The 25,629-nt window shown below is 37.2% G+C and overlaps 2 protein-coding genes across 2 annotated transcripts in view; both read right to left on the bottom strand.

Annotated features, from left to right (window-relative positions):
• Positions 1-11,847: 11,847 nt before the first annotated feature.
• LOC137402832 (very long chain fatty acid elongase 4-like) lies at positions 11,848-20,240 on the bottom strand. The gene is made up of 8 exons (XM_068089344.1): positions 20,216-20,240; positions 19,841-19,982; positions 19,015-19,202; positions 14,792-14,875; positions 14,505-14,561; positions 13,742-13,856; positions 12,697-12,824; positions 11,848-12,299 (listed from the first exon to the last, which is right to left on the bottom strand). The coding sequence occupies exons 2-8, from the start codon at positions 19,941-19,943 to the stop codon at positions 12,069-12,071; spliced, it is 906 nt and encodes a 301-aa protein (XP_067945445.1). The 5' UTR covers positions 19,944-19,982; positions 20,216-20,240; the 3' UTR covers positions 11,848-12,068.
• A 64-nt stretch (positions 20,241-20,304) lies between these two features.
• The window catches only part of LOC137388677 (FYVE, RhoGEF and PH domain-containing protein 6-like), a 44,162-nt gene continuing 38,837 nt past the window's right edge, over positions 20,305-25,629 (bottom strand). Inside the window, exons 19-21 of the mRNA XM_068075141.1 lie at positions 24,097-24,232; positions 22,932-23,082; positions 20,305-20,924 (exon numbers count right to left, since the gene is read on the bottom strand). Of these exons, the coding sequence (XP_067931242.1) occupies positions 20,888-20,924; positions 22,932-23,082; positions 24,097-24,232 (324 nt within the window). The 3' untranslated portion in view covers positions 20,305-20,887. The remainder of the gene's footprint in view (positions 20,925-22,931; positions 23,083-24,096; positions 24,233-25,629) is intronic.

The following is a 25,629-nucleotide window of genomic DNA, read 5'->3' as shown; positions in this document are numbered from 1 at the left end:
TTAGACTAGCTTAAGTTACCAGCTTACCAGGTAAGTTACCCAAAGTCATTGGGTAGTTATTTTATAACCCGTGCAACGCCAAGCGTTCATCTAGTTTGCTTGATAAAAACAAAACAAAAACTTACTTAGTAGGAAACTTTGTTAACGTTTCTGGTGTTGTTACTGCAATATGCCAATTCCTCTGCAATGTACATCTCAAAAACTAGGCAGAACTCACCAATAACTGTGTTTGAGATTTAAAATTAATTTTGTAACAAATATTGAGCTATCGTTAACAAATCTTTTTAAAATGCTCAAACAAAAGAAAGTTATGTGGTAACAATGCATTGCTAATAGCATCAAATTATGTTACTTACATGTAGTTAGCTACATAGTTGACTGCATAACCACAATGACAAGACATCTGCGACACTGGTTAAATTTTACTGAAAATACTGGTCGGCTAAACTGGCTATATAGCTGTGACTAGAACTGCTGTTAGGGGAGTATACTCACAGTGGTTAGTAAGATGACTGATTGGAGTGCTTACAGTGGTTAGTAAGATGACTGAAGGGAGCACTCACAGTGGTTAGTAAGATGACTGAAGGGAGTACTTATAATGGTTAATAGGATGACTAAAGGGAGTACGTGCAGTGGTTAGTAAGATGACTGCAGGGAGTACTTACAGTGGTTAGTAAGATGACTGAATGAAGTACTTACAGTGTTTAGTAAGATGACTGAAAGGAGTACTTACGGTGGTTAGTAAGATGACTGAAGGGAGTACTTACAGTAGTTAGTTAGATGACTGAAGGGAGTACTAACAGTAGTTAGTTGGATGACTGAAGGGAGTACATACAGTGGTTAGTAAGATAACTGAAAGGAGTACTTACAGTGGTTAGTAAGATGACTGAAGGGAGTACATACAGTGGTTAATAAGATGATTGAAGAGAGTACATACAGTGGTTAGTAAGATGACTGAAGGGAGTACATACAGTGGTTAATAAGATGATTCAAGGGAGTACATACAATGGTTAGTAAGATTACTGAAGGGAGTACTTCCAGTGGTTAGTAAGATGATTCAAGGGAGTACATACAGTGGTCAGTAAGATTACTGAAGGGAGTACTTCCAGTGGTTAGTAAGATGACTGAAGGGAGTACATACAGTGGTTAGTAAGATGATTGAAGGGAATACCGACAGTGGTTTTTGTTTGTATGTTTGTTTTATTTCATCAAAAGATATGAAAACAGAAAAAATGAAAAAAAAAAGAAATAATGATGAGGCCCAAACTACGCAGTAGCATTGCTAATCAAGGTGCTGGGCCACAAGTTAACAGCAAGCAGCCAGAGACTATTTAGTCACCACTCAACAGGTGCAGCTTGATGGCACGTCTAAAAGTGGGCTTACTCCCTACCCTACGCAGTTCATCAGGTAAAGCATTCCATTGTGCTGACTGCTGGTATGACATTCTGCGATGACCAGAAGCAGCTTTAGAGGGAGATAGCTTTAGATTTAAGAAAGAGCAGTGAGTGGGATATTGAAGAATGCGATGTGATTTAAGGCTATAGAATAATTGATGAGACGCGATGAGAGTTCGAAATTTATAGAGTTTATTCACAGTCAAAATTGAAGATTTTTGAAAAAGTGGACGGGTGTGTTCTAATTTAGGCTTTTTATGTAAAGTCCTGAGAACTCGTTTTTAGAATGAATAAATGTGTTGTAAATTAGAACCAAAATTTTGTGAGGTAAATAACTTGAGCATTTATATAAGAGTCCTAACAAAGGTCTAACACTATTAAAAAGTTTTTCTATGAGAACCTTCCATGATAAATTTGTATCAATGTGAACACCAAGAAATTTTACACTTTCGACTTGGTTTAAAATTTTACCATGCAAAGTTAAAGCGGTCCTAGGGAATTCATATTTATTTTGATTGTTTTTTAATATCATAAAGTTTGTTTTGTCTACATTTAATGTTAGTTTATTCATAGTATACCATTTTTGGATTTTATTCAGTTCATTATTTACTGCAGAAATTTGCTCATCTAAGTCTTCGGATTCTAAAAACAAGTTTGTATCATCTGCATACAAAATAGGAGTAAAAACTGTTAAAATGTTTGGTAAATCGTTAATATACATTAAAAAAGTGTAGGGCCAAGTATGAATCCCTGGGGAACACCACATGTAATGCTTAGTTCATCAGAAACAGATTGTCCAATAATGGTGACTTGCTTTCGTTGAGAAAGAAAATTTTCCACCCATTTAATAGAATTTGAACTAAACTTTAGCTGTTTCAGCTTATATAAAAGAGTTTGGTGATCAAGGGTATCAAAGGCTTTACTAAAATCAAAATAGACTCCAAGTACGGTTTTCCCATCATTAAATGCTTTTAAATTTTGATTTGTGAATTGAGTAAGAGCTAGTGTAGTGTTTTTATTTTTTTGAAATCCAAACTGGTTTTCATGAATCAAATTATTACTTTCTGAATATTGCATTATTTGTGTGTTCACGATCTTTTTCAGTATTTTGATTATGACAGGCAGTATCGAAATAGGCCGATAATTTGAACAAAGCTTTACTGAGCCTTTTTGAAATAAAGGTTTTACTTTAGCTATTTTAAGAGATTTTGGGATTTGGCCAATTTCTAAAGATTCATTAATTAATTTTGTCAATAGATTGCAAATGGAAGAACAAGCAAGCTTTGATAGCTTTGCTGGAATATTATCTAAGCCGTTAGCTTTTTTTATATTTAAATCTTGCAAATATGCTTTCACCTCGGTGCTATCAACTTTTTTAAATTGAAACTCTGGATTTGAAAGATTACTTTGCAATAGTATTTTTTCTTCTTGAAAAGTATTACCAAACGCTTTAGCTAAGTTGGGTTCAACATTTACAAAATAACTGTTGAAATGGTCGGCAATACCTTTTTCATCTTCTAAAACCTGGTTTCGATTGTCAATAATTAATTTAGGCACCGGTGATGTTACAGTGCTTTTTCCTAATTCCCGATTAACAATATTCCATAAGTGTTTAGCATTAGAGGCAGCCTTAAGCTTCTCTTCAAAATATTTGGATTTAGAAAGCCGTAGAGCTGCTGTTAGGTTGTTCCTAATTTTTTTGTATTTATTTATTAATTTCATGTTTAACGGAGAATTTAACGTTCTACAATATAGATCATTTTTCTCTTTATCAAGTCTAAAACCTCTGTTGTAATCCAAGCTTTTCTCTTCTGATGTTTCGCCTGTGACTGCGAGTTAAAAGGTTTATTGGGTGCATGAGTATTACAAACATTTAACAAATTTTTTAAGAAGGTATCGTATTTTTCATTTAGTGTTAATTGGTTGTTTAACAAACGGTTCCAGTCAAGGTCTGCCAAATCTCTCAAAAACGAGTTCTCATTAAATTTTTTGTAATCCCGGAATGAAAAGCTTGCACTGCCAAAAACATTCAAAAAACGTGAAGGGCTATCAATGTTAATGAAAGTTGGTAGATGATCACTTAATGGTGTGTACAACGTGCCTGACACAATAATGTGGTTATGAAAATTAATGTTTACTTGGTCCAGACACGTATTTATTCTTGTAGGAATATTTATCACGTTTACAAATGCATAGTTAGAAAGAATATTTAAATATTCTGAAGAGATATGACTTTCTTCAAGAGTATTTATGTTAATATCTCCTACCATAATATGATTGGATGAAGGTGACATAGATTGAAGATAGTTGTCCAGGTCATGCAAAAAGTCACCAATACGAGCACTGGGCTGCCTGTAAGCTACCGTCATGGTAAGACCAGTTTGAAACATGCCAACAACCCCACCTCCGACAGTGAAAGTGACAGCCTCTGTTCCAGCCAACTCAACAGCGATGCCAGCCACCCCACCAGCAATGCCACTGCGCAGGTAGACTCCGACACCACCACATCTTGTCTTACTTTGAACGCCTAAAAATATACAACTATCCAGGTGATAGAAAGATATTTCCTGACCATATATAAAAGTTTCGGTAAGACATATTATATCAATTGGTTTACTAGTGCTGTACACAATAGATTCAAGATGAGAAAAATTCCCCCGCAAACTTCTAATATTAGCGTTCAAAATAGTCAAAGAGTTTGATGAAAAAGTATCAAGTTTATTAAGATCATAATCAGTGCATGTTATGTACATATCCATAAATCTACATTTCTATGCTTATATTATAAACAAAAATATATATTAGTTTCAGTGTGTCTAAGTCTTGTTCAGATGAAATTTCGATAGCATCGGAATCCGGAGTCTTTCTTAAGTAAATCTTTTGCTTAAATGTCCATATAAACCTATAACTATGTTCCTTTTTAAAGTTTCTAGTTTTTTAGAAGTGTTCATTTTGTGATTGGCTAAGAACTTTGTTAATATAAATCTTTGCTTTATCTGAAAATCCAATTGAAGACGTATCTTGAATGTTCTTGCGATAATCGATGAAAAACTTGTCTCTTTTGCTGGTGTGTAGAAAACGAATTATCACTCGTGATGTCTGGCGTATGCGATACATAATGTCAATGTCTAGGATTGGGTTTACGTAGTCTAGTTTGAGATTTTTTAGAATCTTTTTGAATCTTTTTGAAGCCTTCAAGTAAATTCTCATCATTCAATTCAATGCATTTGCCAAGGGATGCCTGCTCGCTATCATCTACCTTCCCACTTAAACTATCGAAAGAGTCAAGCTTTTTTTCTACATTGGCTTTAGATTGTTTTAACTCTTTAACTTCAGCTCTTAGGTCACTAATTTCTTTACTGAAGTATTCGAACGTGTCTTCAAACTCTGCTGTTTTGCGTTCAACCGATCTAATTCTCACATTGAATTCACTGAGTTGAGAGATAATAAAGTCTAGCTTTGAATCCATTTCTTAAATTTCTCATCATCCTCGATAATCGCTGGTGATGTAGACGATTTACTTCCTTTCGGTGGCATGTTGTGAAATCTCACGCAATTAAAGAGACAGTTCACGGCGATGCTGCCAATTTACCGTCCCTGCTGCTGTCTCTAGCTGTATATATTATCAGATCTCTTTAACTGCTTCTTGATAAGAGATGTATATTGCTTTCAGTATGCTTGTGTTCATCGAAGCTATGTTGCTGAATAATTATCAGATTAGGAGAGAGCTTGTAAATACACAATATTCTCATCCGACTGCTACAGCTGAACTCCAACAACTGAAGGTTATGGGATTAGTAAGACTACTGAAGGGAATACATACAGTGGTTAGTAAGATGACTGAAAGGAGTAATTACAGTGGTTAGTAAGATTACTGAAAGGAGTACATACAGTGGTTAGTAAGATAACCGAAAGGAGTACATACAGTGGTTAGTAAGATGACTGAAGGGAGTACCTACAGTGGTTAGTAAAATGACTGAAGGGAGTAACTACAGTGGTTAGTAAGATGATTGATGTTACATATTAGCTGTGCAGTCAGCTTTCTTTTAGCTGTGCTATAATCGCATAATTGTCTAATAACCCATAACTATGGGCTTGCTAACTAAATCAGTTCCTTTATGTGCTGCTTACCTGTTAGCTGTGTTTTCTGTGATACAAGACTTATCGTGATAATACAATACAACAACTACAATACAACAACTGGTGTCAGGAACGAACATTGTGGACTCACAGCCAGCATTTTTCTATTGTCTTGCTATGGATCCTAACATAAAAGCTTTGATCGATGCTATGCAGAAACAGCAACTACAGTTCCAGCAGCAAAACGCTGATCTACAGAAGCAGTTTATCTCTTTGTTTGAAGCTACCAAGAGTGATAGTGCTGCATCAATACCAGTAGCTGTCGCCATACCCAAGTTTGAAGCATACAACAGGGGTAAAGAAAAATGGAACCAGTACCTTCAACGTTTCAATCAGCACTTTAATGTGTATCGGGTGGTAGATGACAGTCAGAAACGAGCATGCTTACTATCTTGGGTAGGAGCTGAGACATACGACTTGCTGTCAAACTTATTTGGCGCAGAGGATATTACAAGCAAGTCATTTACTGAGTTGTCGAAGAAACTTATTGAACACTTTGCAGATACCATACATGTTCAGGCAGCAATATTTGAATTTTCTCAATGTAAGATGAAGACTGGTCAGTCCTATGTTGATTGGGCTGCAGAACTTCGTGGACTCGCACGGCATTGTGCTTTCACGTGCAAAAGCACAGGCTGTGGCACTAGTTATGTTGATGAACAAATTCGTGACATAATCATTAAAGAGACGCCACATGCTGATGTACGTCGTCAGTGTCTACTTGATGCTGATCCCTCTCTTAATGATGTTCTTAAGAAGGCTGCAGCATTCATCAAGACAACGGAGACCGATAAAATTCTCAAGGGGGAGACAGCTTCTCCAGCTATTGAAGACACAGTAAACAAAATGTCAGGTCAGTACAAGCAAAGATCACGCCGAGGTCAACAAACCATTGGAAAGCAACAAGCTAATGCACAGAACACAGGTATGTTGAAGTCTTGCCCTAGCTGTTACATTAAACATGACAGAAAAAATTGTCCCTGCAGAGCATTTGTCTGCAGGAAATGTGAGGTCAAAGGTCACATTGAGGCTGTCTGTATGGCTAAGGCAGCAGCGCAAAGTCAGACAGAACAGTCTGCTAGGACAGTTGAAAACTCTGTGTTAAGTGTGCTCACTGATGCAAGTGAACCTTATCATTCAGTACATGCAGTTTCAAATAATCTTTTCCAACGAGTCAATAGAAAGGTTTGGATCAAAACTGTTGTCAATGGTCATGATGCAATGTTTCAATGGGACATAGGAGCTACTTGCTCTATAGTTGATTTGCAAGGCTACCAAAGTCTTGGATCACCCCCCCCCCCTCTTACCTGTCAGTACCCATCTCAAAGCGTATGGGCAGAGTGAGTTACAGATTAAAGGACAATGTTCAGTTAGTGTGAAGGTAGGAGATGTGGAAAAACAAAATCTCAAACTTCTTGTTGTAAACACAACACAAGGCTCAAACCTTTTTGGTCTAGATTGGAGTGACAAATTTGGTCTCTCGCAGCAGGGGCTAGCTATATTGACACAGGGTAGTTGTGATGTTACCTGTACTGTCACAGGAAGTAACCCTATTGGATTTAGGGACAAAATCGCTGCACTCTCCTCTAAGTACTCTGATGTCTTTAAGACAGGTCTTGGCCGATGTAAAAAGGTAAAAGTACCAGTACGCTTGAAACCAGGAAGCACACCAAGCTTTTCTAAACCTCGTGTAGTGCCATTCTCTAGACGCCAAGCTGTAAAAGAAGAGCTAGAGCAATTAGTTGAAGCTGGTGTTTTGGAACATGTAGACTTTAGTGATTATGCTGCTCCAATAGTAGCAGTTTCCAAACCAAATGGAAGAGTGCGTATATGTGGTGATTTCAAGATGTTGAACCAACAAATATCAATTGATCAACACCCATTACCAAGCCTTGAAGAGTTGCTAGAGAAGTTGAGAGGCGGGGTACACTTTTCCAAGATAGACTTAGCAGATGCCTACTTGCAATTAGAGTTAGATGATAATGCAAAGAAGTTGTGTGTCATCAACACTCAATGTGGTTTGTTTCGCTACAACAGGATGTGTTTCGGATTGGCATCAAGCCCTGCACAGTTTCAGCGATGCATGGACTCAATGATTGCTGACTTACCTGGAGTTGCAGCATACTTGGATGATCTGATTGTCACTGGTAGCAGTGAGAGTGAGCACTGGTCTAATCTCGACAAACTCTTAGCTAGACTACAGGAGTATGGGCTCCGCATACAGAGAGAGAAATGCGAGTTCTTTAAGAATGCTGTTGAATACCTAGGTCACATAATAGACAAGAACGGCAAGACTCCCTCGAATTCTGCAATAGAGGCTATTAAACAGCTTCTACGACCACAGAACTTACAACAGCTACAGGCGTTTTTGGGCAAGATCAACTACTATGGCTCATACATTGCTGACCTGTCTAGCAAAGCAGCTCCCCTCTACAAGTTTCTTCGTGAAAATTTCGAGTTTGACAGGACTGACGAGTGTGACAAGGCCTTCCATGTTCTTAAAGAAAGTGTCATCAAGGCTACCAAACTTACCCATTTTGACCAGAGTAAACCGTTGGTTCTAGCAACAGATGCATCTAACTATGGAATTGGGGCAGTACTCCTACAAGAGGAAAATGGAGCTGAAAGACCACTAGCACATGCATCAAAGACATTGAGCGTGCACCAAAAGAATTACTCACAGATAGAGAAAGAAGCGCTTTCTATCATCTATGGAGTGACTAAGTTTAGACAGTATCTATATGGGAGACGTTTTACACTCATTACTGATCATAAACTCCTGGTTGCCATGTTTTCACCAGAAAAGAATATCCCCGTTTTAACAGCTCAGCGACTGCAGAGATGGGCCCTCACACTGATGGCTTATCAGTATGACATCAGGTACAAACCTACAGCACAGCACGGCAATGCAGATGGCTTGTCCAGGTTACCTATAGGGGCAGACCCGAAGTTTGACCATGATGAAGAGAAGGAGAGCATTGAGGTCTCACACACTATACAAGAGGAGCTCGATCATGGTCCCCTTGACAATGAGGCTGTTAAACAAGAAACCATGAAAGACACATCACTACAGATAGTGAAAGAGTGGATACTGAATGGCCTTTGGCCCAAAAAGCTTACAGCTAGCTATGAACACTTGCAGCCATATTGGAATATGAGGGAGTCTTTTTTTGTTCATGGGGAGGCTGTGCTTTTGCAACGTGATGACACTACTAGAGTTGTCATTTCACAGGCTCTGAAGAGTAAAGTGTTAGACTTGCTGCATACATCACATTGGGTTGTAGAAAGAGTAAAACAGCTTGCTCGTTGATACGCATGGTGGCCTAGCATCAATGCAGACATAGAACAGCTAATCAAAGCTTGTGAACCTTGCCGAATCTGTGCTAATGACCCAGCCAAGACTTACCAAAGTTGGCCGTCCACCCAACTACCATGGGAACGAATTCATTTGGATTATGCAGGACCTTCTAAAGGTCAGATGTGGTTGGTTTGTGTAGATGCACATTCCCGATATCCGTACGTTGCTATGCTAGATGTAGGAAAAACTACTTCTAAGGACACAATTGGCGTGCTACGACAGATCTTTGTACATGAAGGTCTTCCTCGGACTATTGTTACAGATAACGGCCCACAATTCGTATCAAATGAATTTGACCAGTTCTGCACCATGCATGGCATTAAACATATAACATCTCCTGCATTCCATCCTGCATCGAATGGAGAAGCGGAGAGATTTGTCCAGACTCTTAAGCAATCTGTAGAGAAGAATTGTACAGGAGGGGAGAAAATCAAGACTGCCCTACAACTGTTTTTAACCACTTACAGATGTTTGCCTCATCCCTCTTTGAACTGGAAATCACCTGCTGAAGTTCTACATGGACGACAGCCGAGAAATACTCTGACCTTGCTGAAACCAGTTCAGAACAAGAAAACTCTTTCACCAGGTCAAGCATCTTCTACATCATCACGGTATGAAGTAGACTCTTTGGTTTATGCAAGGAACTATAGCTCTGGACCTAAGTGAATACATGGAACAATAATTAACAAGCTGGGTAACATACTGTATGCTGTGCGAACAGACCGTGGTGCATTCCGACGACATGCCAATCAGCTACAAGCTAGACTTCAAGTTAATGATACATTGACCAATGACAATATCATCACAGCTTCAAATGATCTTAACATCCAACCTGCCCAATCTGTACCTGATGAGAGGCCAGTACAAAGTCCCAGATATCCTACTCGTAATAGAAGACGACTTGATTACTATGACAGTTCTAAGTTCTAACAAGGTCATGACTAACCATAAACTCAGAATAGTGAGGGAGATGTGTTACATATTAGCTGTGCAGTCAGCTTTCTTTTAGCTGAGCTATAATCGCATAATTGGCTAATAACCCATAGCTATGGGCTTGCTAACTAAGTCAGTTCCTTTATGTGCTTCTTACCTGTTAGCTGTGTTTTCTGTGATACAAGACTTATCGTGATAATACAATACAACAACTACAATACAACAATTGAAGGGAGTACCTACAGTGGCTAGTACGATGACTGAAAGGAGTAATTACAGTGGTTAGTAAGATTACTGAAGGGAGTACTTTCAGTGGTTAGTAAGATGACTGAAGGGAATAAATGCAGTGGTTAGTAAGGTGACTGAACGGAGTACTTACAGTAGTTAGTAAGATTACTGAAAGGAATACTTACATTGGTTAGTAAGATTACTGAAGGGATTACTTACAGTAGTTAATAAGATTACTGAAGGGAATACTTGCAGTAGTTAGTAAGATGATTGAAGGGAGTACTTACAGTGGTTAGCAAGATGACTAAAGGGAATACTTACAGTGACTAGTAAGATGACTAAAGGGAGTACATACAGTGGTTAGTAAGATGAGTGAAGGGAGTACTTACGGTGGTTAGTAAGATGATTGAAGGGAGTACATACAGTGGTTAGTAAAGTGACTGAAGGGAGTACTTACAGTGGTTAGTAAGATTACTGAAGAGAGTACTTACAGTGGTTAGTAAGATATGTGAAGAGAGTACTTACAGTGATTAGTAAGATGATTGAAGGGAGTACATACAGTGGTTAGTAAAGTGACTGAAGGGAGTACTTACAGTGGTTAGTAAGATGATTGAAGGGAGTACATACAGTGGTTAGTAATATGACTAAAGGGAGGACATACAGTGGTTAGTAAGATGAGTGAAGGGAGTACTTACGGTGGTTAGTAAGATGATTGAAGGGAGTACATACAGTGGTTAGTAAAGTGACTGAAGGGAGTACTTACAGTGGTTAGTAAGATTACTGAAGAGAGTACTTACAGTGGTTAGTAAGATATGTGAAGAGAGTACTTACAGTGATTAGTAAGATGATTGAAGGGAGTACATACAGTGGTTAGTAAAGTGACTGAAGGGAGTACTTACAGTGGTTAGTAAGATGATTGAAGGGAGTACATACAGTGGTTAGTAAGGTTACTGAAGGGAGTACTCACAGTGGTTAGTAAGTTAGTAAGATGACTGAAGGGAGTACTTACAGTGGTTAGTAAGATATGTGAAGAGAGTACTTACAGTGATTAGTAAGATGATTGAAGGGAGTACATACAGTGGTTAGTAAAGTGACTGAAGGGAGTACTTACAGTGGTTAGTAAGATTACTGAAGAGAGTACTTACAGTGGTTAGTAAGATATGTGAAGAGAGTACTTACAGTGATTAGTAAGATGATTGAAGGGAGTACATACAGTGGTTAGTAAAGTGACTGAAGGGAGTACTTACAGTGGTTAGTAAGATGATTGAAGGGAGTACATACAGTGGTTAGTAAGGTTACTGAAGGGAGTACTCACAGTGGTTAGTAAGTTAGTAAGATGACTGAAGGGAGTACTTGCAGTGGTTAGCAAAATGATTGAAGGGAGTACATACAGTGATTAGTAAGATGATTGAAGGGAGTACATACAGTGGTTAGTAAGATGACTGAAGGAAGTACTTACAGTGGTTAGTAAGATGATTGAAGGGAGTATTTACAGTGATTAGTAAAATGACTGAAGGGAGTACATACAGTGGCTAGTAAGAGACAGAAATGGCTGGTGAGTTTGCTACTTAAAAGGGTATTTGTAAATTTAATCATTGGAAATATCAAGACCATTTTAATTTGCTTGCATCAAACTCAATATTATGTTAATAGTTCGCTAACAAATGTTAAATAGTGAACTGCAATAATTAAATTACCCATTTGTAGTACAGGAATCTTAATAGGAATACCTGTACAATCCTAGAATCTCTGAGTATTTTCTAATGATTATTTACCATAATACAGCGTTTCTTGTGACAGCTGGTCTAATTTCTATTTTCAACCATTTCTAGGCATTTCGCTATTTAAGTTTTACAGCAAAACGCAAGATTTATCACATAAAATTAATTTAAAAATATCTTACAAAAAACTTAAATGTAAAGATGCTTATCAAAAACACGCCATGGCAAAAACACTGGATGAGATCAAGATAAAATTATCTGTGTAATACAATTACATCTACATATATCTGCAATTAATCTTCTTTCACATGGTTGTCCGAAGGCGGCGTTATCTTTGAGTTTTCTTTTGACGAGAGTCCTTTTACAGCATCGGCACTGACACGGTAAGCATTATTGTAAAAGTCAGTGAAAAGGAAAATATGCGACACTACATAAATAATCAGAGCAATTCCATATCCGGTGGGGTAGCCACAGTCAGTATAAGTTGCATTTGCTGTGTGTAGCAGTATTAGCCAGAACTGTATCTGCAAAGATACAAGACCTCAATATATAATAGAAATAGAGTTAATCTACTGTTACCTCATTATATAATAGAAATAGGTTTATTCTACTGTTACATATACTTCAATATATTAATAGAAATAGAGTTAATCTACTTTACATAGACCTCGATATATAATAGAAATAGAGTTAATCTATTGTTGCATAGACCTCAATACATAATAGAAATAGGGTTAATCTACTGTTGCATAGACCTCAATATACAATAGTAGCATAGACATCAAGATCTGCTGAAAATACGTTTCTTTGCTTGGCAAATTTATTTTATGGAATGGTGATCCTACACTAATTTCAAGCGTTTGACATTTCTGACTTGAGCTAAGCTAAATCATGACAGTAAGAAGACAGTGATAAATATACCAGTTGAATTGCCGTCATGTATTTCTTCCACCAGAGAAACTTTCTAACTCTTGGACCCATTGCCGACAGCATATAGTAGGAGTACATGAGTGTGTGTACACCGGAATTAAGCATTGCAGAGAAATAGGCTACAATTATTAACATCAATGTTAGCCCTACAATCCTCCAGAGAGTTTCTAGTCTGTCTTCATCATAGAACTATTTTATTGAAAAACGGAGTAACAACTCAAAACCTTTGGACTATATTCAGTGAAAACAGTTCTGTGTATATTTCTACATCGAAAGCATTAAAAGATCTCAACATCAATATACTTATACTAGCTACTAGCTAATTTACAAGTTCTGTGCTGCTATTTACAATTCTAATTAAAACTATTGTCATTAGTTTAAGCATTTGTAAACACAATTGCTCAAATAAATCAATTCAAAAGTAGTATCTTTTTTGTTCACTTAATAATAATATTTCTTTAAATTACCAAATTAAAAGTTTATCATTATTATATCTATTTCTGAACTAAAAGTTCTGGGTAAACTGAGATTAATTGTCCAATATTCATTATAACATATATTTGAAATTAAAGTCCACCTACCAAAGAACAAACTTATGACATTAAAATGTTCCAGTGTTTGTTAGATGTAAATGCAAGCCAAACTGGTGAATAACACCTATCTCAAGATTATTAGGGTTTATCTCCCTTGATTTCATAGCTTAATTATCTAATTCTTAACAAAGAGTATGGAATAGATATAAAATAACTATAGGTATAAAATACTACATATTACCATAAATAAATAGGTATAAAATAGAATATATATATTGATGTATCTATCTATGGAATGCCTATCTGCACAACCGTAAAGGCTTCTGAGCAAACATGCCAGAATCTACTTAGCTATTCTATTTATGAAGTTAATCTACTTACTCACCATTAAACTTGCAGAATCTGTGAATTTAAGAGATGCTATTTTGTGTCAAGAAATAACAACTCCGAAACCTGTAGGTGAGCAGGTTAAATGGGACTTGGGAGTAAAGGAAACAACTTACCGCAACCACCTGGAAGGTATCGGGCTCCAACCCACCAAAGTAAGGGCATTGTTGAGTGATGGTAGACGTGTAGAAAGGATATTTGATTGTTTTTTTTTCGGAGCACAAAGAATAGCTACAAGATGCAATAAAATACATATGAAGAATAATAAGTCTAACACCATCAACAGGCAAAAAAGTTATTATTTTTCAATATTTTGTAGAAATTCCAGAAGTATTCCGGAATTTCTGTCAACAGCGACAACAGCGACAGTTTCTGTCTTATCTGAATGAGGTCAAACAAAAGGGTTTGTACTTTGTTTCTTAATTATTTGAAATACAGTTCATATGTTTTTTAATTTTTTATGAACCCAATAAGAGGAGATGAAAGTGAAACAACTACTACTAGTTTTGTGCAATTCCTTGTTCATTCATTGTAACTATCAGCTACATTATGGAAACATTGTAATTGTGTAAACAACCTGCGGCAAACCATTCTTGTTAACAGTCCCTGCGCCTCTTTTTTTGGGAGACTTAACCCCAGCCTGATCCATCTTATTAGTAAGTAGGTACTCCAGAGTCGATGTTAACATGATTGACAAATATCTGCACTCGCATATGACTAAACATACTTAGACAAACTTTAGACAAACTAGGTGACACACTACTGATCAATGTAAGTGTCACAGTGTCACATATCAACGTTTCCTTAGCACCATTGCTCTATTTCACAAGAAATTCACATACTTATATACTTACTTTGGAGAAATGTTCACATACTTACAGTGTCAAGAAACTCAATTGGTTTGGAGAAGTAATACCACCAGACTGCCTTGGCAAGCTGCAGTAAAAGAAACAAATCAGGCACCTTATGATAGTCTTACACGCCAAGAAGGTAACTTTGAACAAGAAGGTGACTTACTCATGAATAAACTTTGGAATCATTTGGAAAAGTTAACTTTCGAGGTTTTAATAGTAGAATTTAAACATGCTCAGCAATATAAACTACAAAACGACCTGGTAATAAGTTAATTCCAACTTTTCAATGACATACTTCAGGTTACTACTTACTCTGACTGCCAAGATGTTGTCTGATCTGTCTACTGGAGAACACCAGATATTAAAATCGGGATTTCCAAAGGTTGTAGCTGCAAACTAAAGGAACTTGATGGTGAACAGTTGACATCAAACTCTCTAACTGCATCATTACTACCTCTAACAGACAGCTAGCCAACTTATGCATTGTTAACAAAAAGGGATTTGTTACGAATGGTTTACGATGTTTGGTCTAATGCCAATTGGTCTAATAGGCAAATTTGTCCAAAGACGCTTAGTTCAAAACCGATTTTTCCAATATACCATTTCGTCTAATAACGGTTAATTTGAAATTGATATAAAGACAAGAATGAAAATACGCAAACTGAAATCATAGAGTTGTATTTAGTACACACAAATTGAAAAAGCAAAAATTTTATTGGAGTTAATGTAAATTAAGGTAAACAATTTTGTGTACAAAAAAATTTTTACATACGAAAGAGAGAGAAAAATTTAACATGATGAACAATATAATAATTATTCTGCTAGCTCAAAATTTTATATTATATCCCAGTGCTCTTAGAAACTCTAAAATATCGTTGTTGTCTTCTTCGCCCAAAGTCTCTCAAGTTCAAATTTTTAAACTTACTGTTAGATTCTTCTCCGATATTGAACTCAATCTACTATTTAACATTATTTTGTTGTCTTTGTAGTTGGATAATTAGCTTAAGTATTTTAGATCAATTGTGTCAATAGACTAATCATACCATAAACGAGTTAATTTTAGACGATTTAGCATTGAACCAATCAGAATTGGACCAATCGTCATTAGACCAAATGTGTGGACAGGCTAAAGAGACATAAGAGGCAGATAGTTTTCCATAACATAAAAAGAAACTTTTAAAGGGTAGCTGGTAATTTCTGCGACTGTGACCGATGATTGACTTCATACAAGATTGTTGGGAACTTTAGCAGATAGACGATTAGCTTTATGCAAAAGTAGCTCGGTGCTTGGCTAGTCCGATACAGGTTTTATCAGGTTACTTAACAAAACATTGGTGCAGTGTCGGTGTGTACCTGGTATAAGTACGTTTCTGAGGTGCAGTGTCGGTGTGTAGCTGGTATAATTACGTGTCTGAAGTGCAGTGTTGGTGTGTAGCTGGTATAAGTATGTTTCTGAAGTGCAGTGTTGGTGCATAGCTGGTATAAGTATGTTTCTGAAATGCAGTGTTGGTGTGTAGCTGGTATAAGTATGTTTCTGAGGTGCAGTGTTGGTGTGTAGCTGGTATAAGTATGTTTCTGAGATGCAGTGTTGGTGTGTAGCTGATATAAGTATGTTTCTGAGGCGCAGTGTTGGTGTGTAGGCGGTATAAGTATGTTTCTGAAGTGCAGTGTTGGTGTGTAGCTGGTATAAGTATGTTTCTGAAGTGCAGTGTTGGTGTGTAGCTGGTGTAAGTATGTTTCTGAGATGCAGTGTTGGTGTGTAGGTAGTATAAGTATGTTTCTGAGATGCAGTGTTGGTGCATAGCTGATATAAGTATGTTTCTGAGGTGCAGTGTTGGTGTGTAGCTGGTATAAGTATGTTTCTGAGGTGCAGTGTTGGTGTGTAGCTGGTATAAGTATGTTTCTGAGGTGCAGTGTTGGTGTGTAGCTGGTGTAAGTATGTTTCTGAGATGCAGTGTTGGTGTGTAGGTAGTATAAGTATGTTTCTGAGATGCAGTGTTGGTGCATAGCTGATATAAGTATGTTTCTGAGGTGCAGTGTTGGTGTATAGCTGGTATAAGTATGTTTCTGAGGTGCAGTATTGGTGTGAAGGCGATGTAAGTATGTTTCTGAAATGAAGTGTTGGTGTGCAGCTGATATAAGTATGTTTCTGAGGTGCAGTGTCGGTGTGTACCTGGTTTAAGTACGTTTCTGAGGTGCAGTGTCGGTGTGTAGCTGGTATAAGTATGTTTCTGAGATGCAGTGTTGGTGTGTAGCTGGTATAAGTATGTTTCTGATGTGCAGTGTTGGTCTGTAGCTGTTATAAGTATGTTTCTGAGGTGCAGTGCTGGTGTGTAGGTGGTATAAGTATGTTTCTGAGGTGCAGTGTTGGTGTGTAGGTGGTATAAGTATGTTTCTGAGATGCAGTGTACCTGGTATAAGTACCTTTCTGAGGTGCAGTGTTGGTGTGTAGCTTGTATAAGTACATTTCTGAGGTGCAGTGTTGGTGTGTAGCTGGTATAAGTATGTTTCTGAGGTGCAGTGTTGGTGTATAGCTGGTATAAGTATGTTTCTGAGGTGCAGTATTGGTGTGAAGGCGATGTAAGTATGTTTCTGAAATGAAGTGTTGGTGTGCAGCTGATATAAGTATGTTTCTGAGGTGCAGTGTCGGTGTGTACCTGGTTTAAGTACGTTTCTGAGGTGCAGTGTCGGTGTGTAGCTGGTATAAGTATGTTTCTGAGATGCAGTGTTGGTGTGTAGGTAGTATAAGTATGTTTCTGAGATGCAGTGTTGGTGCATAGCTGATATAAGTATGTTTCTGAGGTGCAGTGTTGGTGTATAGCTGGTATAAGTATGTTTCTGAGGTGCAGTATTGGTGTGAAGGCGATGTAAGTATGTTTCTGAAATGAAGTGTTGGTGTGCAGCTGATATAAGTATGTTTCTGAGGTGCAGTGTCGGTGTGTACCTGGTTTAAGTACGTTTCTGAGGTGCAGTGTCGGTGTGTAGCTGGTATAAGTATGTTTCTGAGATGCAGTGTTGGTGTGTAGCTGGTATAAGTATGTTTCTGATGTGCAGTGTTGGTCTGTAGCTGTTATAAGTATGTTTCTGAGGTGCAGTGCTGGTGTGTAGGTGGTATAAGTATGTTTCTGAGGTGCAGTGTTGGTGTGTAGGTGGTATAAGTATGTTTCTGAGATGCAGTGTACCTGGTATAAGTACCTTTCTGAGGTGCAGTGTTGGTGTGTAGCTTGTATAAGTACATTTCTGAGGTGCAGTGTTGGTGTGTAGCTGGTATAAGTATGTTTCTGAAGTGCAGTGTTGGTGTGTAGCTGGTATAAGTATGTTTCTGAAGTGCAGTGTTGGTATGTAGCTGGTATATGTATGTTTCCGAAGTGCAGTGTTGGTGTGTAGCTGGTATAAGTATGTTTCTGAGGTGCAGTGTTGGTGTGTAGCTTGTATAAGTACATTTCTGAGGTGCAGTGTTGATGTGTAGCTGGGATAAGTATGTTTCTGATGTGCTGTGTTGATGCGTAGGTGGTATAAGTACGCTTCTGAGGTGCAGTGTCGGTGTGTAGGTGGTATAAGTATGTTTCTGAGGGGCAGTGTTAGTGGGTAGATGGTATAAGTATGTTTCTGCGGTGCAGTGTTGGTGTGTAGCTGGTATAAGTATGTTTCTGAGGTGCAGTGATGGTGTGTAGCTGGTATAAGTATGTTTCTGAAGTGCAGTGTTGGTGTGTAGCTGGTATAAGTATGTTTCTGAGGTGCAGTGTTGGTGTGTAGCTAGTATAAACACGATTCTGAGTTGCAGTGTTGGTGTGTAGCTGGTATAAGTATGTTTCTGAAGTGCAGTGTTGGTGTGTAGCTGGCATAAGTATATTTCTGAAGTGCAGTGTTGGTGTGTAGCTGGTATTAGTATGTTTCTGAGGTGCGGTGTCGGTGTGTAGCTGGTATAAGTATGTTTCTGAGGTGCAGTGTTTGTGTGTAGCTGGTATAAGTATGTTTCTGAGGTGCAGTGTTGGTGTGTAGCTGGTATAAGTACATTTCTGAGGTGCAGTGTCGGTGTGTAGCTGGTATAAGTACGTTTCTGAAGCATAGCTGAGTACACCTAAGATGGCCGAATGATATTGCATAAATTAAACCAATGACTTTTGGCCTCATGTTGATTTTTATTGTTTATAATTGAAGCTGTTTAACTGGGCAGTTTGAAAAATATTGTATTTCAGGTGTTAGAGTGTCGGTCTACCAAGCCAAATGTCACAAGTTTGAGCCTCATTGAAAGCAATGTTTTATCCTAACCTCAAACGCTGGCTTCAGACAAATAGACAAACAGACATCGCTCTTATTATAGTAAAAATATATTTTTGTTTTATTTTAGACATGCATTTCTTTTCTTTGCAGACTAGATGTTGCTGTGTAGAAAATTGAAAAAATCGATTTGATCCCGACCCAGTCAGTATACTGTCCAGCTATGTGATGGCAGCAGCTGCCTCCTTTACACTGGTCTAATACTCGTCTACTAAAAGTAAGCTCATTTTCAAAAACTTTTTTGGCATGCTTACCTCATAGAGCATGTAGGCAGAGAGAAGGACAAGCATCAGATTATAGATGATTAGAATATATTGCAAGTTAAAGGCCTGCCTCTGTGCCATATACTTTGGCCCTTGCCAGACGAGCAGCAGGTAAAGTACAAACAAGATAAAGGTAGGATATGGCGAGGACATCATCAACCATCCGTCAACCCTTGGGTCTGAAATCCATCAAGCAACAAGTAATTCTTTTTATCAATAACTATCAGAATGCCCGGCGTTGCACAGGTATTAGAAACCAGCTTATAAATGATGAGAGGTAATGTAGCTGCCTGCCACTTGCTATTAGCCTGGCACATTGGCAATGACTAATTTGAGTAAGCTTACTAATAAGAGCTACTCACTTGCTCTCACAGTTGAGCACAGCATAAACCTACGCTACCGTCGCATATTTTCACCCACATAGCAACATATTAATCCATCAATCTCAATTACTTCATCAATCTCAGATAGCTAAGTTGTTAAGGCATTTGCCTGGTGAGCCAGAGGTCCCGAGACCAAATCTTGTGTGATACAGATTCTGCTTTTCAATATTTTAAAAGCTATAGCTGGACAAACCGGACTACAGACATGCCAACTTTGACATTTACATAGATTAAGGGATGACCTTAACATTAGGAATTTATATATTTCTTAATACATATACTGCATTTCAACAATATACTGCAAAGTTACAGTACACAAGATCTTCAGCATCTGTTGGCAGCAAATAATTTAGCACCCATCATTACCTTTAGACTAAATTTACTGATCTGCAATAGCGAACTTATTAATCCAATAAATAGTTGTGTAATCAAACCTTTCTCAGCATAAAAACGGCGATGTAGTGGTTCAAAGAACATGGTGAAACTTCCATGCATGCAGTCTATTAATCCTGGTAATACTTTCTCGGTAGATGCCATCAAGTCCACGCGATAGCCAAAGCTAGATTTTCTGCCCAGCTAGATGGGTAGTACAAACAACCGCTATCAAATTCAATGACATAAGAGCTCTACAATTTAAACTACACCAAACAGCAGTTTCTGATACATTCGCACATTGCTTAGGTCCGATATGAAGTTAATCACAAGCCATTGAACACGATGACTACAAGTCTAACAAATTTAACTTGGAAAATGTGAACCCATCAACGATTCCACTAAAAGCAATGGAATTTAAGCGTATTCATACATACCGCTCCGATCGGCTGTTCACCCAGAATAAACTGAATGAATGAAATTTTGACGTACTAGATGCGCTATAAACAGCTGTATTATTGGCTAATAGAATAACTGCTTGGATACGCTATAATAACAATGGCGTGCTATCCTTGGGTCAATAATTGTTCATTGTGCCGTCGATTAGTATATTTGCATTTGCAATTCAAATACATAACGCCTTGAAAAGATTTAAGGAGACCAGTAGTAGGGCCAGTTTACAACTTGGGATTGGAAAAGGAATGACCATTCAATTGTAATATTAAACACAAATAACACAGAACAAACTTTGCAACATAAAAATGAATAGCATAAACACTTCTATTTAAAAATGTTGTACAAAATTCATGAAATAATTCTATAGTAATATCAAAATGAAAATGCTTTTAATATCAAAACTACATGATGTGATGATAACAACAAAAGTAAATAAACACTGTAAATAGGTCAAATAATTGTATCTGATATATCTGTTCCAATCTGAGAAAAAAATGAATAAGGTAAAATTCGGTGTTACACAGTTAATATAACTTGATTGAGAAAACGTTGTATCTGGAATTAGATCAATAAATCGACTGCAGTTAATATGCATTAATAATATATCTATTTACATCGATTAAACTGTAACTGGTAACTGTGAGGAACTGAGGCTACGCTATTGTACTTTCTCTCATTTTGGTCATCCACCTGCAAAAAAGGAAAAAATATGCAGCAAGCAGAAGCCTAAACAAGCCTATGAAATGAACCTAGGCTCCCCAATGACATGAGTGAAAGATGCGCTTAGTTCCATCCACCTTTGGTTTGTTATTATATCTTCTCCATGAAATTCGAAATAATGAATTTCTAAGCCAGGAAGGCGTATTTCTATTAATAAACATCTCAATCTTTTACTACTCTCTAAATATTATAAGAATACTATTTAATAATATTAATAATAGTATTCTTATAGTATTTAGAGAGTAGTAAAAGATAAAGACGCTTCATCATTAAGGCTTTCAGGTGGTCGCGCAATAGTGATATTTGTGTTTTAGTAGCGAATGCCTAACCAGGACCAGAAAAAGGAAAATTCTGAACACAGGAATCAAACTCGAGACCTCCTCACCCTAGTAATGACACACCTATGAAGTTGGCTAAAAGGTTGACTCTTTGTCTATGGTAGCTAACAACAGAAAGAATTTGGAGTAAAAGCAATGCTATCTCACTAATAAGCCATAACCACTACCAATATGGTTTGCTCCCTACATCTATCACACCAAAAGCTCCCATGTACCACTGCTATTAACAGCTAGGTACAAATCACGCTTTTAAACGATAAAAATGCAAACAACAGATAAGAAACCAAATCTGCAAATGCAGTAGTAGAGAACAATGATACACTAATAAATACAGTAGTAGACAACAATGATACACTAATAAATACAGTAGTAGACAACAATGATACACTAATAAATACAGTAGTAGACAACAATGATACACTAATAAATACAGTAGTAGACAACAATGATACACTAATAAATACAGTAGTAGACAACAATGATACACTAATAAATACAGTAGTAGACAACAATGATACACTAATAAATACAGTAGAAGACAACAATGATACACTAATAAATACAGTAGTAGACAACAATTATACACTAATAAATACAGTAGTAGACAACAATGATACACTAATAAATACAGTAGTAGACCCAGAAGTTCTCCAGGAGAGTTTTTAAATGCAAATAAAGCTCTATATTAAGATTACCTTTAAACGTGTAACAGAAAAATTTGCCTCAACGAAACTTTTTCCCCACACAAACAACATGAGGGGAGAAAAGCACCCATTAGATACAAATATCCAACTTAAACTTTGCCTAAAGAAATATTTATGATACTGCAAGAGGCTCCTATGAAAATCTCAGATGGCCTGTCCTATGCCGGAACCTCCTCTAGCGGGATTGCAGATGATTACACGTGAAGAACAACGACACAAAAATACGGAAAAGCTTGAGGATTCGACCGTAACTATTTATCTATTCCATAATTACAAAAATAGTCTTGTTTCACTGACTATTTCTGCGATAGTCAATTAAACATGACTATGAAACCTTTCTGTGAGTCAAGTGAGCCGGCTGTGGGATGAAAAGTGAGAGCGAACATAAAATATAATCAACCCATAATGAAGCTCATTAGCAGACATTTTTTCGAGTTTGTTTAAATAGAGCACTTAACTACTACAACAAGGTTGGCATTCCTTCGACGGCTTAAGACTGCTTCACACTACATGACCATATGTCGGTATTAATCGCTTAATACTTCGGTGATCGTCTGTGATAACAACGTTCACACTATCACAAACTCATCAGCAAAATGTCCGCGTCATAGCGTTCTCACTATACAATGCGGTCGCAAAGATGACAAAATACTAGTCCGGTAAAAACGGCCAAAAGAAAATATGGATCAAGCAATTGACAACAGCCAATCACCACGGCTGATGTGGTATACATCGCAAAGGCTGCCGTCGATGCTCGATGAACAGTAAACTATCAGTCAAGTTTGACAGCTGCAATCTTTCCCAAATTATCTGTGTTGCCTCGACAATGCTTTCGGTTTACAGGGCACATCATCGACGCATAATCGAAGGGACAACATATGGTGACACAGCGTGAACCAGCATGAATGTAGCTAATAAACTGTGCATAAACGTACTTCTCTGCAGATGCAGCGGTGTCTGTTTTGAAGACCATCGGTTCAACAAGCTTGCTGCCTGGTTTGGTAAGTTGAAAGACAACAGTTTTGTCAAAACCTTCATTGGAAGATGACACTTCTTCCACTTCGTAGCCTAGCAACACTTTGGTTTCTAAAAATAAAGCAAAAAAGTCAAAATGCTACTCTCGACCAATCACTATCTATGTAGCAGATGCTACTAAACTTTCTAAATGTACAGCTACTTGGTGAAGAACACACACTAATGATTTTATTAAAGTAAACTTTTCAACACATCTTAAAAACGAAACGTGTCAATTTTAAATTCTCTGCAAATTTCTTCTTTATGTAAACATTAAATAACACAAAATATTTTTGAGTAGCCTAGCAAGACATCTTGACTAGCGCTCGTATGCATGAATAGCCTATGGTGATGATAGTTTATCAACATATCAGTTATTGTAGATGCTCCTTCACCGATGGTTTTTCTCTGAGACATCATAAATGAATTATTTCCATGATAAACTTAACTAAATGTGATTTAGGAGTTAAAACTCTTTTGTCAGCTAGGGATCCAGCCACAATCAGCGAGGGATCCAGCGACAATGACCAGACCAGCGAACAATACACATACATAGGAAAAACAGCTCCATTTTATTTAATGAAGTATACATAAATTCATGTCTATGAAAAATATTGAACAGCAGTTATGTCTTTTATGATAATCAGGGCTTCAGAAAGGTGCAGATGGGTGGGTTGTGAAACTACGATTGCCACGCTGACAGACTAAAACCATTCAAGACCATTTTTGAAGGCAAAGGTTGGCATTTCATTCATACATCCAGCTAATTGTAAACACTTTGAAATATTTCAATCTTAGTGTTAATTTATTAAACATTCCAATCAAACTAAATACATAATAATAAACAATAATTGAAGTTCCATGAATTCTGTCAGTTTTTTAGCTTGTCATTGTTTGAACATAGCCCTAAGTTCTCGCCAAAGAACTCTATGGCTGCTCATAATAATACAGTTATTTTTATAAAATATAAATCTATGCATTGATAAGCTTAGCTAAAGATGGCTGAAGAGTTAAAACTATTTAGTCAGCTAGGAATCTAGCTACAATTGTTTAGACCAGCAAGCGATAGTCAGCCGGTACACATACCTATGGCAGCAGTGTCCTCGCAGGCATTAAATCTATAGAGCACTTTGTTTTGCAGAACAAACCAATATCTCTCCCATCTCTTTTTAATATGAAAACTCAGGTAGCCGTTGCACTCCCCAGGGTCAGTTGCTGCCACCTGTACACAAGGTTGTAGTCATTAGCGACTTGAGCAGCATGAAACAAAGCAGGAATTGTTACCGGTACTTAATAATTTAAAAGAGGTGAAATAAATAATTCAGCAAGAGACGTGAACAAGTTATATTTTAAATTGCTAATATAAATAAATTAATTGTATTGTAACTAATTATTTATATATACATACACATGTATATATACATTTATACATATACTTTCCATCATATCATTTATACATATAAATACATATAAATACATATACTCATGCTACAGACAGTACTGTTTCGGCAATTGAGGCCTCATCAGTGCAGCTCAGAGCTTAGGCAAGGGACACAAATCCCATCACCAATGGAAGTTGACTTCCTGCCATGAAACAACTAGGTTGGCTTACAGACTTTAAGAAAGTCAATGTGCTGGCACCGGAGTGCTCAAATCACAAAAGTGATGAGCTTTGCACAAAGGCTGTGTATATGTATATATGTATATATATAGATATATATATATAGATGTATATATATACATATATATATATGTATATATACATGTATATACGAACACATAAGTATCCGCTTCACCAAAGAAAATTCGGCAAACCACCAAGGAGCCAAAATGCAAATGTGCATGCAAAAGAGGCCACAACACAGAGGCAGGCCATAACATAAATAGGTTAGGCAGCAGAGCCAGCGCTGAATTAATTAAGACCACAGCTTTGCCTTTTTAGTAATGAAATATTTATATATAAAGTGAAACTCAGATAACTCAAACTTCACGGGACCGAGCGAAAGTGTTCGAGTTATCAGAGCGTTTAAGTTATCAGAGCACTGTCACAAGTGCATGTATTTATCAGTAGATACATGTACATATACAAACTATATATAAATCAAAAGTACAGATTGCTTGTTGCAAGTTAACGGGCCTCTCAAGTAAAGTTTTAAATATTTTTGTCAGTAAGTATAGACATTTTTCTATCACTTGAGATTTGTTTGTTGTTTTAGGTGATGTGACTGCCAGGACGTTCTCAGGTTAAAATTGGCAAAACTTGATTGCAGCTAAAATGCTCAGAAAAAAAGACATCTTTTTCTCCTGAGCATCTTAACCAAGATGAATTTGGCCGATTTTACTTTAAGTTTATCCAAAGGTGACCTCGCTTTTCCTTGCTTTTGAAGGGCCATCGCAAAGCGGATGTTTAGTAAAATTTGATTTTTTTGCAAACCTTTAGAAAAGTCGTTAACAAAAATATTTTGCCGATGGTGGTAATAACGATGCCTGAGAGCTACTAAAGGTTGATGTTCATTTCTATGGCTTGGAATAAAGCAATATTCTAAAGTGATAACAACCGTCTCGGTAGCCGTTGAGCAAAAAACTGTTCGAGTTAATGATGTTAAGGTCGAGTTGTCT

Source organism: Watersipora subatra, chromosome 1 (genome assembly GCF_963576615.1).
Source record: "Watersipora subatra chromosome 1, tzWatSuba1.1, whole genome shotgun sequence".
Lineage (NCBI taxonomy): Eukaryota > Metazoa > Bryozoa > Gymnolaemata > Cheilostomatida > Watersiporidae > Watersipora > Watersipora subatra.
This window is presented reverse-complemented; position numbering and strand designations above follow the sequence as displayed.

What these genes read in the sequence shown, in the direction of transcription:
- LOC137402832 (XM_068089344.1), bottom strand. Translation starts at nt 19,943, where the DNA reads ATGGCATCTACCGAGAAAGTATTACCAGGATTAATAGACTGCATGCAT. An exon ending in CCGTTTTTATGCTGAGAAAG is followed by an intron (nt 19,203 to 19,840) that starts GTTTGATTACAC and finishes GATGGATTTCAG; the next exon opens with ACCCAAGGGTTGACGGATGG. An exon ending in ATACCTTCCAGGTGGTTGCG is followed by an intron (nt 12,825 to 13,741) that starts GTAAGTTGTTTC and finishes TAATAATTGTAG; the next exon opens with CCTATTTCTCTGCAATGCTT.